This window comes from Oncorhynchus clarkii, chromosome 31, assembly GCF_045791955.1.
Source record: "Oncorhynchus clarkii lewisi isolate Uvic-CL-2024 chromosome 31, UVic_Ocla_1.0, whole genome shotgun sequence".
NCBI classification, from domain to species: Eukaryota; Metazoa; Chordata; class Actinopteri; order Salmoniformes; family Salmonidae; genus Oncorhynchus; species Oncorhynchus clarkii.
In genome coordinates this window covers 16,300,323-16,319,886 of record NC_092177.1, presented here as the reverse complement: position 1 = coordinate 16,319,886, position 19,564 = coordinate 16,300,323, and the positions used below count along the sequence as shown (strand labels likewise).

General features: G+C 43.4%; 1 protein-coding gene across 1 annotated transcript; it reads right to left on the bottom strand.

The window, feature by feature from the left end:
• Nucleotides 1-273: 273 nt before the first annotated feature.
• On the bottom strand, nucleotides 274-19,151 carry LOC139390824 (trichohyalin-like). The gene is made up of 7 exons (XM_071138223.1): nucleotides 18,990-19,151; nucleotides 16,226-16,353; nucleotides 4,916-5,099; nucleotides 4,664-4,789; nucleotides 1,524-1,646; nucleotides 1,129-1,264; nucleotides 274-789 (listed from the first exon to the last, which is right to left on the bottom strand). The coding sequence occupies exons 1-7, from the start codon at nucleotides 19,149-19,151 to the stop codon at nucleotides 362-364; spliced, it is 1,287 nt and encodes a 428-aa protein (XP_070994324.1). The 3' UTR covers nucleotides 274-361.
• Nucleotides 19,152-19,564: the final 413 nt, after the last annotated feature.

The window sequence follows — 19,564 nt, the reverse complement described above, 5'->3', positions numbered from 1 at the left end:
CTTTATCTCAAGTTCAGCCAGTGCCTCCTTCAACCTCCCCGTCTCTGCTCTCTCCTCTAACTCCCCCCTCTTCTCCTTCTCTCTGGAGGTCTCAGCCTGGGAGGCGTGTTTGCGGCTGAGCTGCTTGAGCCTGGTCCTGGCCTCGGCCTCCGCTCTGCGCTGGGTCTCCAGATCCTCCAGTCTCCTTTGTAACTCATCCTTAACATCCTGCAACTCTGAACGCAGCTCTCTGTTCTCCCTCTGTAGGTCTCCCTCAGCCCTAGTGGTCTGGGCTCGGGGTTTGGAGTGGCTGGACAGGGTCTCGCTCTTGTAGTCTGTGTCTGAGCCAGCGGAGCTGGTGAGGTGGGGACTGTGGTGTGTGTCAGAAAGAGAGCTCTGTGTGCTGAGTGAGTTTTTGTCCTTGGTGGAAGCATCCTTTCCAGGGATGCAGCCATCTACTACCGACTCTACCTCGTCTTGTCTCTCGTTTCCTCTCCTCCCCTTTCCCCCTTTCTCCTGCCCTCTTTGTTTTGTCAGAGTCTGTGGATCCAAACGGAGTGATGTGCTCCGAGTCAATGCCCTCGCCAGGCTCTCGCTCTGTGGGGTACTTTGCTCTCTGTCCCTCGTTCCCTCTCTCCTCTCGCTCCTCCCTCGCTTGTTCCCCTCTAGCAGGTCTGTTGGTCTGAGCCGAAGGTGCGCGTGGGGTGGTGTGGCCATGTCGTGGTTGTGAGACCGGGGCAAAGCTCTGTCCGGCAGGGCTAAATGGGACTGGAGCCATTGGAGCAGCAGTGGGTTGGACCGTCTTCTGGTCTGGAAAGAGGAATAGGGAAACAAACAAGAGAAAGAAGAAATGATCAACAAAATGACTTATTATCATTCAAACTGCCATGTTAATTCAACAAAATGTTAATCATTTGGATAATCAACCAAATAGCCGGGTGTAATACCGCTGAAAGTCAATAGGTGGCAGCAGTAACAAGAATAACAGCTTGTGCAGGTGTAGGAATGATGTCACTCTTTTGTTAAGTCAAACACGTCCTGTTCAAATTTCCTAACATTGAACAGACAACAGCACTGTCTATCGTCTCTAGTCATAAAGGATAAACAACCCATTATCAACAACAGTCCTCTTTCCTCCCGCCTCCTCACCTTCTAGTTCTTTGATGCATCTGAGGGCCTCTGCCAGCTCCTCAGCCAGCTTCTTCACCTCCTCCTCCAGTCTTGTCTCTCTCCTCCTGTTCTGCTCCAGTGTTACATTCAGCCCCTCCCTCTCACACAGTGACTCCTATAGGACAGCAACAGGAGAGAAACAGCACATATTCACATGCATGAAGTCAATAACTATGTAATAACTATGCAACATCAACTACATAAACTTTTACTAACCAACCTATTCTTTATATAACAGCAGACAATTCTATAGCAATAACCTATGTACTAAATGATTTAGTGACTTCATCATGCGGCCACAGCCTAGTTCATGCATTGACATGTCCAGACCAAGGACACAAGAGTCTGTCCGTCTGTAGCTCGTATGTGTATACCGTTAGTTTGGTTTGTGTTTGGGCCTCTTTCTTCTGGCTCTCCTTCAGTTCACCCTCAGTCCATTTGACTTTCTCTTTCAAAGCGTCTGTATCCCTCTCCAACGCCTGCTTCTGAAGGGTCAGCTGGGAGAGAGACAGGAATATTACTCCATCATGGAGGAAGGAAGTACTCACTAAGGAAAAGGTGGAGACCGGGGAGGACTATGAGAAGATCACATATAAAAGGAAGTTGAAACATGGACTCTTGAGAAAAGGGAAGGGTGGGAGGGGAGTAGACGCGGGAAAGCAACAAACAGGGTCTCTATCTCCCTCTCTATCTAAAGGACAGGTCCTGTCGTAAACATCCGTTTGATGAATCAGCCACGCCACATGCAGTTACCTACACAGCAGAGACGGAAGGGGAAACTATCAAACCCATCAGATACATATTAAACATGATCAAATCTTTTTTGCTTACATAAGGTAACACATTCAAACATTTGGATACACTTCCATGCCATGAATAAAAACAACAGATGAAATCCCCTACAAATTGATCAACCAATTTGAGGTTAATCAATTTGTGTACTGTCATTGTTGTCGCATGCACTGGTCTTAAAGCAACTATTCCCTGTTAATCTCCATGCTGTGAACACAAAGCCCTGAAGTCACAGACCTTCCAGCTTGGTACGTTTAACTCTCAAAGTGGCCACTTTAAAAGCAACGTGAAAGCATATTAAAAAGCTTATCAGTAATTAAACATGATGTCAATCTGATTTGAGGCAGCTAGCGAAACCATATGTACTGTAGCTCTATTGTGTTCAGTGTCTATTGGAGAGAAAGGAAGAGAATGGACGCTTCCCAAATGGCATCCTATTCCCCATCTATGGGTCCTGGTCAAAAGTAGTGCACTATAAGGGGAATAGGGTGCCATTTGGGATTAAACCAATGAATGCCTTATCATATTGAACTAGATTAGATACAGTGAATGCCTTATCATATTGAACTAGATTAGATACAGTGAATGCCTTATCATATTGAACTAGATTAGATACAGTGAATGCCTTATCATATTGAACTAGATTAGATACAGTGAATGCCTTATCATATTGAACTAGATTAGATACAGTGAATGCCTTATCATATTGAACTAGATTAGATACAGTGAATGCCTTATCATATTGAACTAGATTAGATACAGTGAATGCCTTATCATATTGAACTAGATTAGATACAGTGAATGCCTTATCATATTGAACTAGATTAGATACAGTGAATGCCTTATCATATTGAACTAGATTAGATACAGTGAATGCCTTATCATATTGAACTAGATTAGATACAGTGAATGCCTTATCATATTGAACTAGATTAGATACAGTGCATTTGGAAAGTATCCAGACTTTTCCCACGTTTTTTTTGTAACTTTACAGCCTTATTCTAAAATGGATTATATATTTTTTTCCCCATCATCAATCTACACACAATACCCAAAAATGACATCTTAAAAAAATAAAATAAAAATAAAAAGTTATTACATTGGAGCAAATTCATTAAAGAGAAAAAAATGAAATATCACATTTACATAAGCATTCAGACCCTTTACTCAGTACTTTGTTGAAGCATCTTTGGCTGCTTCGGGTCTTGTTGGGTATGACACAACAAGTTTGGCACACCTGTATTTGGAGAGTTTCTCCCATTCTTCTATGCAGATCCTCTCAAGTTCTGTCAGGTTGGTTGGGGAGCGTCGCTGCACAGCTATTTTCAGGTCTCTCCAGAGATGGTCATTCAGAGACTTGTCCCGAAGCCACTCCTGCATTGCCTTGGCTGTGTGCTTAGGGTCGTTGTCCTGTTGGAAGGTGAACCTTCGCCCCAGCAGGTTTTCATCAAGGATCTCTCTATACTTTGCTCCGTTCATCTTTCCCTCGATCCTAACTAGTCTCCCAGTCCCTGCCGCTGAAAAACATGCCCACAGCATGATGCTGCCACCACTACGCTTCAGCGTAGGGATGGTGTCAGGTTTCCTCAAGACATGACACTTGGCATTCATGCCAAATGGTTGAATCTTGGTTTCATCAGACCAGAGAATCTTGTTTCTCATGGTCTGAAGGTCTTTAGATGCCTTTTGGCAAACTCCAAGCTGGCTGTCATGTACCTTTTACTGAGGAATGGCTTCTGTCTGGCCACTCTACCATAAAGGCCTGATTGGTGGAGTGCTGCAGATATGGTTGTCCTTCTGGAAGGTTCTTCCATCTCCACAGAGGAACTCTGGAGCTCTGTCAGAGTGACCACGGGTTCTTGGTCACCTCCCTGACCAAGGCGCTTCTCTCCTGATTGCTCAGTTTGGCTGGGCGGCCAGCTCTAGGAAGAGTCTTGGTGGTTCCAAACTTCTTCCATTTAAGAATGATGGAAGACACTGTGTTCTTGGGGACCTTCAATGCTACAGAAATGTTTTGGAACTGTGCCTCGACACCATCCTGTCTCAGAGCTCTATAGACAATTCCTTTGACCTCATGGCTTGGTTTTGCTCTGACATGCACTGTCAACTGTGGGACCTTACATAGACAGGTGTGTGCCTTTCCAAATCATGTTCAACCAATTTAATTTACTACAGGTGGAATCCAATCAAGTTGTAGAAACATCTCAAGGATGATCAATGAAAACAGGATGTATCCAATCTCAATTTCAATTCTCATAGCAAAGGGTCTGAATACTTAAGCATTTCTGTTTTTTATTGTTAATACATTTGCTAAACTGTCTAAAAACCTGTTTTTGCTTTGTCATTATGGGGTATTGTGTGTAGATTGATGAGGGAAAACATTTAGAATAAGGCTGTAACATAAAAAAAAAAGTGGGAAAGGGGAATGGGTCTGAATACTCTGAATGCACTGTCTTTATTGAAAATATTTGTCTTACTTTTTAAACTCTGCATTGTTGGGAACAGGCTTGTAAGTGCGCATGTAAACAATTTTTTAATTTTACTTGATTTTACACTAGACTTTTTACAGATCACCTTACACACCATCACACCTGGGTGTGTAGCTACATGGGGATATGAGACACCCCCCCCCACCCACACCCTTTGGTTGTCCTTCTCCAGATCATCTAACGCACAGTGGAAGGGTGCATGCAACCCTCAGACACACCCACCCCCTCCTCACCCTCCGGTGTTGCTTGTCCAGGTCTCTGGTGCGTTGCTGGTGCTGCAGGCGGCTGCTCTCAGTGTTCTGTCTCTGACACTTCAGTTCCTCCTGCAGCTGCTTCACACGCTGCTCCAACGACTGGGCCTGGAGAGGAGACACACAGTATAACTGAATGTGTGATAGATGTGGCTGTGTCCCTCTGCCTTGCCGTCACACTCGTGTCTGTGTTTGGCAGTCACTCCCGCTGTGTGTTTCATACAGTGTGTGTGCATCCATACCCGATCGCTCCCCTGTGAGATGCGCGTGTGAGCGAGGCTCAGTTCGTCCTTGGCCCTCTGTAGACTGTTCTCTGGTGGTCAGGTCTCTCCTGGCGTTGGCTAGAGCATCCTGGGACTGTCTGAACCACTCACACTCATCTCCCCTTGTAGGCCACGCATACGCCCCTGCAGCTCGGCTACACACCCGGACACTGGGAGAGATGGGGAGAGAGAGAGAGAGAGAGACAGATATACATGTTTAATATCATATTGAGAGAGGGGAGCAGAGATAGGAGAGAACATGTTCCCTGTTTGCTTTGGTAAGTTCTTTCTAAAAGGGTCTTGAATTTAATGACATGTATTTGAGCGAGAGTGTTAGTGATTCATGGTAGATACGTTGTGGATGTTGTTATATGTTGAGAATGTAAACAGGGAAGTGACTGATTTATCAGATAGCTATTAGATTGATTGTCAGAACGACTAACACATTGATTAGCACTGTAGCTGTCTGGTCTATCCAAAATCACAACCAACTGATTACAGCATTACCGCAAAAATGGAGGAGGCAAGTGGAAGAAGATAAAGAACTTGTTTGTCTGTCCTTTATTAAACACCAACATTGTCAACAAAAAAACATTCATCTCAATAAAAAATATATATCAGTTTTACTTGAGGGCCAAAATGTTGACCACTGCCCCATACAGGTTGCAAAATAGTTGGGAAGAGATTTGAGATGTGCCGATTCCGTGGCACATGGTTTATGAAATGATACGCAAAACAACGCTTGAATCAAAACTTTTTTTCAATTTAAACTGGGGGCTCCAGTTCGAATCCAGGCTGCAACACATTTGGTCCTGATTGGGAGTCCCATAGGGTGGCGCACAATTGGCCCAGCGTCGTCTGGGTTTGGCCTTCATTGTAAATAAGAATTTGTTCTTACATGACTGGCCTAGTTAAATAAATAAAAAACTATTGTACAAAAATTCTTGCCACAAACATAATGTTATGTATATGGGGCATATTCAGTACCTTGCAAAAATATTCAAATATTCAAACCCCTTGGCATTTTTCCTATTTTGTTGAATTACAACCTGTAATTTAAATAGATTTTTATTTGGATTTCATGTTATGGACATACACAAAATAGTCCAAATTGGTCAAGTGAAATGGAAAAATGTATTTGTTTAAAAAAATTCTAAAAAATAAAAAACAGATAAGTGGTGCGTGCATATGTATTCACCCCCTTTGCTATGAAGCCCCTAAATTAGATCTGGTGCAACCAATTACCTTCAGAAGTCACATAATTAGTTAAATAAAGTCCACCTGTGTGCAATCTAAGTGTCACATGATCTGTCACATGATCTCAGTAAATATACACCTGTTCTGAAAGGCCCCAGAGTCGGCAACACCACTAAGCAAGGGGCACCACCAAGAAAGCGGCACTATGAAGACCAAGGAGCTCTCCAACAGATCAGGGTTGGGTTATAAAACAATAAGAAACTTTGAACATCGACAGAGTAACATTAAATCCATTATTTAAAAAAAAAATGGAAAGAAAATGGCACCACAACAAACCTGTCAAGAGAGAGCCGCCCACCAAAATGAATGGACCAGTGTCGTGGCATTTTTCTGCTTTACCAAATGAGAGTTACAAACTACACACCAGTCAGAGTTACACTTAAACTACATATTTTTTTTATAAGAGCTTTGCAATAGCCTTTTTGACTTTCAATGATGTGTCATCCCTAATAAACCATTGAAAAGTACCAACAGAAAAGTATAAAGATCTTTAATAGCCAAGATACACCCATCTCAACTTACATGACGAACCACAGATCTTAAGAACAGTTCACAAAGGTTAAGATTTGTATGAAAGATATCTATAAAACACAGCAGACAGTTACTGCTGTGTCAACAGTTCACAAAGGTTAAGATTTGTATGAAAGATATCTATAAAACACAGCAGACAGTTACTGCTGTGTCAACAGTTCACAAAGGTTAAGATTTGTATGAAAGATATCTATAAAACACAGCAGACAGTTACTGCTGTGTCAACAGTTCACAAAGGTTAAGATTTGTATGAAAGATATCTATAAAACACAGCAGACAGTTACTGCTGTGTCAACAGTTCACAAAGGTTAAGATTTGTATGAAAGATATCTATAAAACACAGCAGACAGTTACTGCTGTGTCAACAGTTCACAAAGGTTAAGATTTGTATGAAAGATATCTATAAAACATAGCAGACAGTTACTGCTGTGTCAACAGTTCACAAAGGTTAAGATTTGTATGAAAGATATCTATAAAACATAGCAGACAGTTACTGCTGTGTCAACAGCTCACAAAGGTTAAGATTTGTATGAAAGATATCTATAAAACACAGCAGACAGTTACTGCTGTGTCAACAGCTCTCATTGTAAAGACCAGTGTTTGGCCCCCTCACTCCAAAGGGGAACCGTCTCTCCCTGATACGGCATAGAACAGAACCATTAGCTCATGTTATCTGGAATGCTCTTTAGGTTTTATCACCCCAAAGACATCGTAAATCTCCTCTGTCCGTGTTATCTCATAGAGGCCCATCCTCAGTGGAACACGCACACCTAATACTCTATTCTGTCGAACGTAACAACTATTATAATGTAATACAAGCATTAAACATAATCTTGCAATTTTCCACGACACCAGGCAAGGAGGGCATTAATCAGAAAGACAACAAAGAGACCAAAGATAATACTGAAGGAGCTGCAAGGCTTCAGAGCGGAGATTGGAGTATCTGTCCATAGGACCACCTTAAGCCGTATACTCCACAGAGCTGGGCTTTACGGAAGAGTGGCCAGAAAAAAATAAGCAAACATGTTTGGTGTTCGCCAAAAGGCATGTGGGAGACTCCCCAGACATACGGAAGAAGGTACTCTGGTCAGATGAGGCTAAAATTGAGCTTTTTGCCCATCAAGGAAAACCCTGTCTGGTGCAAACCCAACACCTCTCATCAACCCGAGAACATCCTCTCACAGTGAACACAGTGAAGCATGGTGGTGGCAGCATCATGTTGTGGAGATGTTTTTCATTGGCAGGGACTGGGAAACTGGTCAGAATTGAAGGAACGATGGATGGCGCTAAATACAGGGAAATTCTTGAGGGAAACCTATTTCAGTCTTCCAGAGATTTGAGACTGGGACGGAGGTCCACCTTCCAGCAGGACAATGACCCTAAGCATACTGCTAAAGCAACACTCGAATGGTTTAAGGGGAACATTTAAATGTCTTGGAATGGCCTAGTCAAAGCCCAGACCTCAATCCAGTTGAGAATCTGTGGTATGACTTAAAGATTGCTGTACACCAGCGGAACCCATCCTACTTGAAGGAGCTGGAGCAGTTTTGCCTTGAAGAATGGGCAAAAATCCCAGTGGCTAGATGTGCCAAGCTTATAGAGACATACCCCAAGAGACTTTCAGCTGTAATTGCTGCAAAAGGTGGCTCTACAAAGTATTGACTTTGGGGGGGTGAATAGTTATGCACTCAAGTTAGTTTTTTTGTCTTATTTCTTGTTTGTTTCACAATCCAAAATATTTTCCATCTTCAAAGTGGTAGGCATGTTGTGTAAATCAAATGATACAACCCCCCCAAAAATCCATTTGAATTACAGGTTGTAAGGCAACAAAATAGGAAAAATGCCAAGGGGGGTGAATACTTTCACCATCCACTGTAACTATCTCAGCTCTGCAGATGTTCTACCATAGAGACAGCATCAATATATGACTTATACTGGTATTGCCCCATGTAGCTTGTTTCTGGTCACAGGTTCAAGAAAAGCAACAAACAAAAAAAACATTTATTTGAAATGAACCCTACAAATAGCAATAGTCAATTGATCAACAATATAATAATACTATTAGTAAAAATATTTATCTTTAACTTACAAATTGTAGATACTTATGCGATTAAACGGGTTCAGAATTTATGTGAAACAGCACAGTTGGAAAAAATATGTCCCACGGAAATCAGAAGAGGGCAGGTTTATGGAGATAGGTGGGATGGACAGAGTAGCTGAGGGGTGGGTTTACGGAGATAGGTGGGATGGACAGAGTAGCTGAGGGGTGGGTTTACGGAGATAGGTGGGATGGACAGAGTAGCTGAGGGGTGGGTTTACGGAGATAGGTGGGATGGACAGAGTAGCTGAGGGGTGGGTTTACGGAGATAGGTGGGATGGACAGAGTAGGTGAGGGGTGGGTTTACGGAGATAGGTGGGATGGACAGAGTAGCTGAGGGGTGGGTTTACGGAGATAGGTGGGATGGACAGAGTAGCTGAGGGGTGGGTTTACGGAGATAGGTGGGATGGACAGAGTAGCTGAGGGGTGGGTTTACAGAGATAGGTGGGATGGACAGAGTAGCTGAGGGGTGGGTTACGGAGATAGATGGGATGGACAGAGTAGCTGAGGGGTGGGTTTACGGAGATAGGTGGGATGGACAGAGTAGCTGAGGGGTGGGTTATGGAGATAGGTGGGATGGACAGAGTAGCTCAGGGGTGCGTTTACGGGGATATCAAATCAAATCAAATTTATTTGTCACATACACATGGTTAGCAGATGTTAATGCGAGTGTAGCGAAATGCTTGTGCTTCTAGTTCCGACAATGCAGTAATAACCAACGAGTAATCTAACCTAACAATTCCAAAACTACTACCTTATACACACAAGTGTAAAGGGATAAAGAACATGTACATAAAGATATATGAATGAGTGATGGTACAGAACGGCATAGGCAAGATGCAGTAGATGGTATTGAGTACGGTATATACATATACATATGAGATGAATAATGTAGGGTATGTAAACATTATATTAAGTAGCATTGTTTAAAGTGACTAGTGATATATTTTACATCAATTCCCATCAATTCCCATTATTAAAGTGGCTGGAGTTGAGTCAGTGTGTTGGCAGCAGCCACTCAATGTTAGTGGTGGCTGTTTAACAGTCTGATGGCCTTGAGATAGAAGCTGTTTTTCAGTCTCTCGGTCCCTGCTTTGATGCACCTATACTGACCTCGCCTTCTGGATGACAGCGGGGTGAACAGGCAGTGGCTCGGGTGGTTGTTGTCCTTGATGATCTTTATGGCCTTCCTGTCACATCGGGTGGTGTAGGTGTCCTGGAGGGCAGGTAGTTTGCCCCCGGTGATGCGTTGTGCAGACCTCACTACCCTCTGGAGAGCCTTACGGTTGTGGGCGGAGCAGTTGCCGTACCAGGCGGTGATACAGCCCGACAGGATGCTCTCGATTGTGCATCTGTAGAAGTTTGTGAGTGCTTTTGGTGACAAGCCAAATTTCTTCAGCCTCCTGAGGTTGAAGAGGCGCTGCTGCGCCTTCTTCACGATGCTGTCTGTGTGGGTGGACCAATTCAGTTTGTCTGTGATGTGTACGCCGAGGAACTTAAAACTTACTACCCTCTCCACTACTGTCCCATCGATGTGGATAGGGGGGTGCTCCCTCTGCTGTTTCCTGAAGTCCACAATCATCTCCTTTGTTTTGTTGGCGTTGAGTGTGAGGTTATTTTCCTGACACCACACTCCGAGGGCCCTCACTTCCTCCCTGTAGGCCGTCTCGTCGTTGTTGGTAATCAAGCCTACCACTGTAGTGTCGTCCGCAAACTTGATGATTGAGTTGGAGGCGTGCATGGCCACGCAGTCGTGGGTGAACAGGGAGTACAGGAGAGGGCTCAGAACGCACCCTTGTGGGGCCCCAGTGTTGAGGATCAGCGGGGTGGAGATGTTGTTACCTACCCTCACCACCTGGGGGTGGTGGGATGGACAGAATAGCTGAGGGGTGGGTTATGAAGATAGGTGGGATGGACAGAATAGCTGATGGGTGGGTTATGGAGATAAGTGGGATGGACTGAGAGTAGCTGAGGGGATGCTTTAAAAGCTCATGTTCTACAATAGTTATGACTGAAAACATAATGTATATCAAAATGTCAAATTACTTTATTCTTGCTATGTAACTACTGTAAAAAATATATATACAAATAAAAGGGCCATGTACATAAAATGTGTGTAGACTGTACATGTAACAACAAAAAAATAAGCTGTAAAAACAATGTTTATTTTGTTCTCTGAACAGTGGTGGTGGATGGGCCAAAAACAACAACACCACTGTAGCTACTGTTGGTGATTGTGAAAGTAGGACAATCCATACAGATGTCCTAAGGGGAGTCAGTCAACTGTCAATGCACTATCAGCTCTGTTTCTCAAATTACTTTGGGGTTTCACAATTCCAATGGATTTCAAGTCATGTAAAATCCATTTGGAGCTAATTTCACAGTACATTTGAGCAGTCTTGTCTCCTCTGTTGAAGAACGCAGTGTCTGTACTGAAAGGCCAGTAATTCAATGTGTCTGGAGCCATACAGGATGACACAAAGCCCATCACTGCAGCCAGCTGTCAGCCGACCAGCAGGGAAGACAAGGCCATCAAGGCTATCTCAAGGCCATCAGGCTAAACACACTCTCTATGACTTTCACCTAAAGCAAACATTGGACTGTGTCTCCCTCTGCCCTCCTGCTGTCAAAAGGAAGCTAGCTGTATTTACTAGTTTAACTTTAACTGCATCCTTCCTGCTCCAAACCAGCACTCAAAAAACAAATACAACCCATTTATTATTGCCCTACTAAGGGAAACAAATACAACCCATATTATTGCCCTACTAATGGAAACAAATACGACCCATTTATTATTGCCCTACTAATGGAAACAAATGCAACCCATATATTATTGCCCTACTAAGGGAAACAAATACAACCCATATATTATTGCCCTACTAAGGGAAACAAATACAAACAAATCAAATCAAATCAAATTTATTTATATAGCCCTTCGTACATCAGCTGATATCTCAAAGTGCTGTACAGAAACCCAGCCTAAAACCCCAAACAGCAAGCAATGCAGGTGTAGAAGCACGGTGGCTAGGAAAAACTCCCTAGAAAGGCCAAAACCTAGGAAGAAACCTAGAGAGGAACCAGGCTATGTGGGGTGGCCAGTCCTCTTCTGGCTGTGCCGGGTGGAGATTATAACAAAACATGGTCAAGATGTTCAAATGTTCATAAATGACCAGCATGGTCGAATTATAATAAGGCAGAATAGTTGAAACTGGAGCAGCAGCACAGTCAGGTGGACTGGGGACAGCAAGGAGTCATCATGTCAGGTATTCCTGGGGCATGGTCCTATGGCTCAGGTCAGTTGAAACTGGAGCAGCAGCACAGCCAGGTGGACTGGGGACAGCAAGGAGTCATCATGTCAGGTATTCCTGGGGCATGGTCCTAGGGCTCAGGTCCTCCGAGAGAGAGAAAGAGAGAAGGAGAGAATTAGAGAACGCACACTTAGATTCACACAGGACACCGAATAGGACAGGAGAAGTACTCCAGATATAACAAACTGACCCCAGCCCCCCGACACATAAACTACTGCAGCATAAATACTGGAGGCTGAGACAGGAGGGGTCAGGAGACACTGTGGCCCCATCCGAGGACACCCCCGGACAGGGCCAAACAGGAAGGATATAACCCCACCCACTTTGCCAAAGCACAGCCCCCACAACACTAGAGGGATATCTTCAACCACCAACTTACCATCCTGAGACAAGGCTGAGTATAGCCCACAAAGACCTCCGCCACGGCACAACCCAAGGGGGGGGGGGGGGGGGGCGCCAACCCAGACAGGACGACCACATCAGTGACTCAACCCACTCAGGTGACGCACCCCCTCCAGGGACGGCATGAGAGAGCCCCAGTAAAGCCAGTGACTCAGCCCCTGTAATAGGGTTAGAGGCAGAGAATCCCAGTGGAAAGAGGGGAACCGGCCAGGCAGAGACAGCAAGGGCGGTTCGTTGCTCCAGAGCCTTTCCGTTCACCCTCCCACTCCTGGGCCAGACTACACTCAATCATATGACCCACTGAAGAGATGAGTCTTCAGTAGAGACTTAAAGGTTGAGACCGAGTTTGCGTCTCTGACATGGGTAGGCAGACCGTTCCATAAAAATGGAGCTCTATAGGAGAAAGCCCTGCCTCCAGCTGTTTGCTTAAAAATTCTAGGGACAATTAGGAGGCCTGCGTCTTGTGACCGTAGCGTACGTGTAGGTATGTACGGCAGGACCAAATCAGAGAGATAGGTAGGAGCAAGCCCATGTAATGCTTTGTAGGTTAGCAGTAAAACCTTGAAATCAGCCCTTGCTTTGACAGGAAGCCAGTGTAGAGAGGCTAGCACTGGAGTAATATGATCAAATTTTTTGGTTCTAGTCAGGATTCTAGCAGCCGTATTTAGCACTAACTGAAGTTTATTTAGTGCTTTATCCGGGTAGCCGGAAAGTAGAGCATTGCAGTAGTCTAACCTGGAAGTGACAAAAGCATGGATTAATTTTTCTGCATCATTTTTGGACAGAAAGTTTCTGATTTTTGCAATGTTACGTAGATGGAAAAAAGCTGTCCTTGAAATGGTCTTGATATGTTCTTCAAAAGAGAGATCAGGGTCCAGAGTAACGCCGAGGTCCTTCACAGTTTTATTTGAGACGACTGTACAACCATTAAGATTAATTGTCAGATTCAACAGAAGATCTCTTTGTTTCTTGGGACCTAGAACAAGCATCTCTGTTTTGTCCGAGTTTAAAAGTAGAAAGTTTGCAGCCATCCACTTCCTTATGTCTGAAACACATTCTTCTAGCAAGGGCAATTTTGGGGCTTCACCATGTTTAATTGAAATGTACAGCTGTGTGTCATCCGCATAGCAGTGAAAGTTAACATTATGTTTTCGAATGACATCCCCAAGAGGTAAAATATATAGTGAAAACAATAGTGGTCCTAAAACGGAACCTTGAGGAACACCGAAATTTACAGTTGATTTGTCAGAGGACAAACCATTCACAGAGACAAACTGATATCTTTCCGACAGATAAGATCTAAACCAGGCCAGAACTTGTCCGTGTAGACCAATTTGGGTTTCCAATCTCTCCAAAAGAATGTGGTGATCGATGGTATCAAAAGCAGCACTAAGGTCTAGGAGCACGAGGACAGATGCAGAGCCTCGGTCCGATGCCATTAAAATGTCCTTTACCACCTTCACAAGTGCCGTCTCAGTGCTATGATGGGGTCTAAAACCAGACTGAAGCATTTCGTATACATTGTTTGTCTTCAGGAAGGCAGTGAGTTGTTGCGCAACAGCCTTTTCTAAAATTTTTGAGAGGAATGGAAGATTCGATATAGGCCGACAGTTTTTTATATTTTCTGGGTCAAGGTTTGGCTTTTTCAAGAGAGGCTTTATTACTGCCACTTTTAGTGAGTTTGGTACACATCCGGTGGATAGAGAGCCGTTTATTATGTTCAACATAGGAGGGCCAAGCACAGGAAGCAGCTCTTTCAGTAGTTTAGTTGGAATAGGGTCCAGTATGCAGCTTGAAGGTTTAGAGGCCATGATTATTTTCATCATTGTGTCAAGAGATATAGTACTAAAACACTTGAGCGTCTCTCTTGATCCTAGGTCCTGGCAGAGTTGTGCAGACTCAGGACAACTGAGCTTTGAAGGAATACGCAGATTTAAGGAGGAGTCCGTAATTTGCTTTCTAATAATCAAAATCTTTTCCTCAAAGAAGTTCATGAATTTATCACTGCTAAAGTGAAAGTCATCCTCTCTTGGGGAATGCTGCTTTTTAGTTAGCTTTGCGACAGTATCAAAAAGGAATTTCGGATTGTTCTTATTTTCCTCAATTAAGTATAACCCATATATTATTGCCCTACTAAGGGAAACAAATACGACCCATTTATTATTGCCCTACTAATGGAAACAAATGCAACCCATATATTATTGCCCTACTAAGGGAAACAAATACAACCCATATATTATTGCCCTACTAAGGGAAACAAATACAACCCATTTATTATTGCCCTACTAAGGGAAACAAATACAACCCATATTATTGCCCTACTAAGGGAAACAAATACAACCCATATATTATTGCCCTACTAAGGGAAACAAATACAACCCATATTATTGCCCTACTAAGGGAAACAAATACAACCCATATATTATTGCCCTACTAAGGGAAACAAATACAACCCATATTATTGCCCTACTAATGGAAACAAATACGACCCATTTATTATTGCCCTACTAATGGAAACAAATGCAACCCATATATTATTGCCCTACTAAGGGAAACAAATACAACCCATATATTATTGCCCTACTAAGGGAAACAAATACAACCCATATATTATTGCCCTACTAAGGGAAACAAATACGACCCATTTATTATTGCCCTACTAATGGAAACAAATGCAACCCATATATTATTGCCCTACTAAGGGAAACAAATACAACCCATATATTATTGCCCTACTAAGGGAAACAAATACGACCCATTTATTATTGCCCTACTAAGGGAAACAAATGCAACCCATATATTATTGCCCTACTAAGGGAAACAAATACGACCCATATATTATTGCCCTACTAAGGGAAACAAATACAACCCATATATTATTGCCCTACTAAGGGAAACAAATACGACCCATTTATTATTGCCCTACTAATGGAAACAAATGCAACCCATATATTATTGCCCTACTAACGGAAACAAATACAACCCATATATTATTGCCCTACTAAGGGAAACAAATACAACCCATATATTATTGCCCTACTAAGGGAAACAAATGCAACCCATATATTATTGCCCTACTAATGGAAACAAATGCAACCCATATATTATTGCCCTACTAAGGGAAACAAATACAACCCATATATTATTGCCCTACTAAGGGAAACAAATACGACCCATTTATTATTGCCCTACTAATGGAAACAAATACGACCCATTTATTATTGCCCTACTAATGGAAACAAATACAACCCATATTATTGCCCTACTAAGGGAAACAAATACAACCCATATATTATTGCCCTACTAATGGAAACAAATACAACCCATATTATTGCCCTACTAAGGGAAACAAATCCTCAGATCATTGGAAATACTAGAGAGAGATTTGAAGCCAGACATCAGAATGTATCAAATATATGATGTTGGGACATACAGTATATGATAAACCAAGGTGCTTGGAGTGGAGTCTGACATCAGAACACATGAACTGCGTTGCCACTGAACTGGCAATAAGTGATAACAAAGGTGACAAACTGACACGTACTGTCTGTCTCTCTCCCGAGGTCCTCCACCATCCCACAACCCCCAGCATCCTCGTCTGATGACATTGCTGGAGGGGAGAGGGGGAGATGGAGGAGGAGCGAGTCGTCCCCTGGTGGAAGGCTTTTGGTCGTCCCATTCCCACGGAAACACAGCCGCGGGAGTGGAGGAGTCTGATTGGTGGGACGGACACCGGTGGGGCGTGCCCTTGGCTTGTTGTTGTGGGAACATGGGCACGGGCGAGACGCCAGGGTCTGAGAACTTGAGCTGTTGCTGAAGGTGGGATGAAAAAGGTGGGATGAGAAAAGAGGAATGAAAACAAGTGCAGCTACAACACTGGGTTATAGAACTGGGAACACATATGGTACGATGACAGCGAATACAGTGTGGTCAGAACATGTGTGGCTGGTTGTACTGACAAGGCCTCAATTTTAGGTATTGAACTCACTCTGACGTGTACTGCATTATTGTCCCCCTCGCCTCTGTATCCCTGCCTCCCACCTACAGTTATTCTAACATGTTCAAAGTGCACATCAGAATTCGGTAAAAAGGACAGATCATCATTGCATCCTCGACTTGCATGTTCTGTTAATATGAATTACCATATTATAAACCTTATTTCTGTCATTCAGAGCACCGTTGGTGGAAGCCCTAATCAGGTTACTGGACCCAATGCATATGGGTCCAGTAAATTAAAATGTTGCATGTCAAATGTCCGGTAAATTAAAATGTTGCATGTCAAATGTCCGGTAAATTAAAATGTTGCATGTCAAATGTCCAGTAAATTAAAATGTTGCATGTCAAATGTCCAGTAAATTAAAATGTTGCATGTCAAATGTCCAGTAAATTAAAATGTTGCATGTCAAATGTCCAGTAAATTAAAATGTTGCATGTCAAATGTCCAGTAAATTAAAATGTTGCATGTCAAATGTCCATAGCTGCTGCTACTCACCTTTTCACCTCCTTTTCGAGGGTGTGTGTGAGGGTTCGTGCCGAGTCCCTCCAGTGATCACACCTGGGCCTGTTTCACTTGGAGATCCTGAGAGAGACGCTCCCGCGCACACGCACCTGCCTGCACCTCCTCACGAGCCCCCTGTAAACTCCCTCTGTACACACTGCAGCTCCCTGCGCACCTACTCATACTGAAGAAGAGAGGAGAGGTAGAGAGCAGATGGGCAGACAGAAGAGGGGAGAGAAGAGGAGAGAGGAGAGGTAAAGGAGACAGGCAGACGGAGAGAGGGGGAGAAAGGAAATGAGAGATGGAGAGGAGAGAGGAGAGGTAAAGGAGACGGGCAGACGGAGAGAGGAGAAGAAAGAAAAGGAGAGATGGAGAGGAGAGAGAGAGGTAAAGGAGACGGGCAGACGGAGAAAGGAAAGGAGAGATGGAGAGGAGAGAGAGAGGTAAAGGAGACGGGCAGACGGAGAGAGGAGGACAAAGGAAAGGAGAGATGGAGAGGAGAGAGAGAGGTAAAGGAGTGTGGCAGACGGAGAGAAGAGGCAAGGGAGAAGAGCAGACAGAGAGAGGGTAGATATCAGCTCAATAATGTCAGGAAACCAGGAAATAACAATTTAAAGAATACACCAGAAAAACACCATTTACTTCCTGACATAGTAGTAGTACACACTAGTCTAGGTGCCAGTCTGTTCTTGCTTTAAAACCTGTTTAAGATGCTGCGAATTTTCGCAGATTTTTGTTAAAAATCGCGCAACATTTCAACGTCCTGCTACTCATGGCAGGAATATAGTATATGCATATGATTAGTATGTGTGGATAGAAAACACTCTGAAGTCTCTAAAACTGGTTAAATCATGTCTGTGGCTTTAACAGAACGTGTTTAGGAGTAAAAATCCAGAGGAAAACTATTCACAAAAAACACAAAAGAAAAAATACATATGCCAGTCAATGTATTGTCTACGGCAAGGGAAAATAGATAGAGACCCGTTTACAATGCCTACAGCTTCCACACGATGTCGCCAGTACTGGCATTTTATTAGTATGTGATGACGAATAGGCACTTCCTGTCTTGGGGTCCACCGAAGGAAGTTATGAAAGGCAAAATATGGACGATGATTTCAAGACTTGCTGCTATCGAATACAGATCGCCCCGTGATCAATTTTTTCGATTATTAACGTTTATTAATACCTAAAGTTGGTTTACAAAAGTAGTTTGAAGTGATATGTAAAAGTTTATAGGCAACTTTTAGTAATTTTATACAATGACGTTGCGTTTTGGAAAGGCGCTTTTTCCTGGATCAGACGGGCTTCATAAATCAACATTTTGGGTATACTTTGACGGATTTAATCGGGAAAAAGACCCAATTGTGATGTTTATGGGACATATAGGAGTGCCAACAAAGAAGCTCGTCAAAGGTAATGAATGTTTTATATTTTATTTCTGTGTTTTGTTGTAGCGCCGGCTACGCTAATTATTTTGTTTGCGTCTCGTTCAGGTATTTCAGGGGGTGCATGCTATCAGATAATAGCTTCTCATGCTTTCGCCGAAAAGCATTTTACAAATCTGACATGTTGGCTAGATTCACAACAAGTGTAGCTTTAATTGAGTACCCTGCATGTGTGTTTTAATGAAAGTTTGAGTTTTATCGAGTACTACAGTTGGCGCTCTGAAATTTCCGCTGATTTTAGTCCCTGTACAGGGATCGCAGACATAACAGACTTGGCATGACAACAACATAGCATTTGGCTAAAAGCAACAACAAACAGGTGTTTAGGCTACAGCATGAGAGGAAAAGCATGTTAAGAGTATTAAACCAGCTGAGCAAAGCACTGCATTGTTGTTGTTTTACAGCTCAATATCCTTTCTCTACAGTAATCATCACCTAACTCAGATCACAACTTTGTCTGCCTCGTGAACTGAACACAATACCTTAACTTAACATAGGCCTCGTACCTTGACAGTCTGTTTGTTGAGGGAGGTCTGCGTGCTGTCCAGCTGCAGCTGTTTCTGCTGTCTCTCTCTGTTCAGCCTCTCATGCTGGACCTGCAGCTCCTTGACCTTCTGCAAGGCCCGGCCAGGCAGGCCCACCGTCCAGTCCTCCTCTGCCCAGCTCATCCCCTCCCGATCAGGGTAGATCTCTCAGACACCAGGGTTGGTACACTGGAGAACCAGCCTGGTAAGACCAATATGCCCCAGGAAGTTAAGGCTGGAATAGAAAGAGACAGTGATGTTGAATAAAGTAGAAAAAATAGGACAAAGAAACATCTGAACATGTTTCAATCTATCTCACAGCTTGCCTTAGTTTGAACCGCGTAACCAAGCTTGTCAGTTTCCACCAGCACATTAGCACAACACAGACAGCCTTCTTCAGGGACAAGCCACTTTTCAGGAGGCATGCTGGATTCAAATCCAACTTAAATGAGTGTTTAGTCTTATGTTTATTCTTCTACACAACACCGTGTGCATGCTTTCACTTTTGGAGGAGCCTCAGGTTGAGACAGCTCCTCTGGCTTATGTATAGCTGGCAT

What these genes read in the sequence shown, in the direction of transcription:
- LOC139390824 (XM_071138223.1), bottom strand. Translation starts at nt 19,151, where the DNA reads ATGAGCTGGGCAGAGGAGGACTGGACGGTGGGCCTGCCTGGCCGGGCC. An exon ending in ACTCCCGCGGCTGTGTTTCC is followed by an intron (nt 5,100 to 16,225) that starts GTGGGAATGGGA and finishes CCGGGTGTGTAG; the next exon opens with CCGAGCTGCAGGGGCGTATG. An exon ending in GGGAGCGATCGGGTATGGAT is followed by an intron (nt 4,790 to 4,915) that starts GCACACACACTG and finishes TCTCCTCTCCAG; the next exon opens with GCCCAGTCGTTGGAGCAGCG.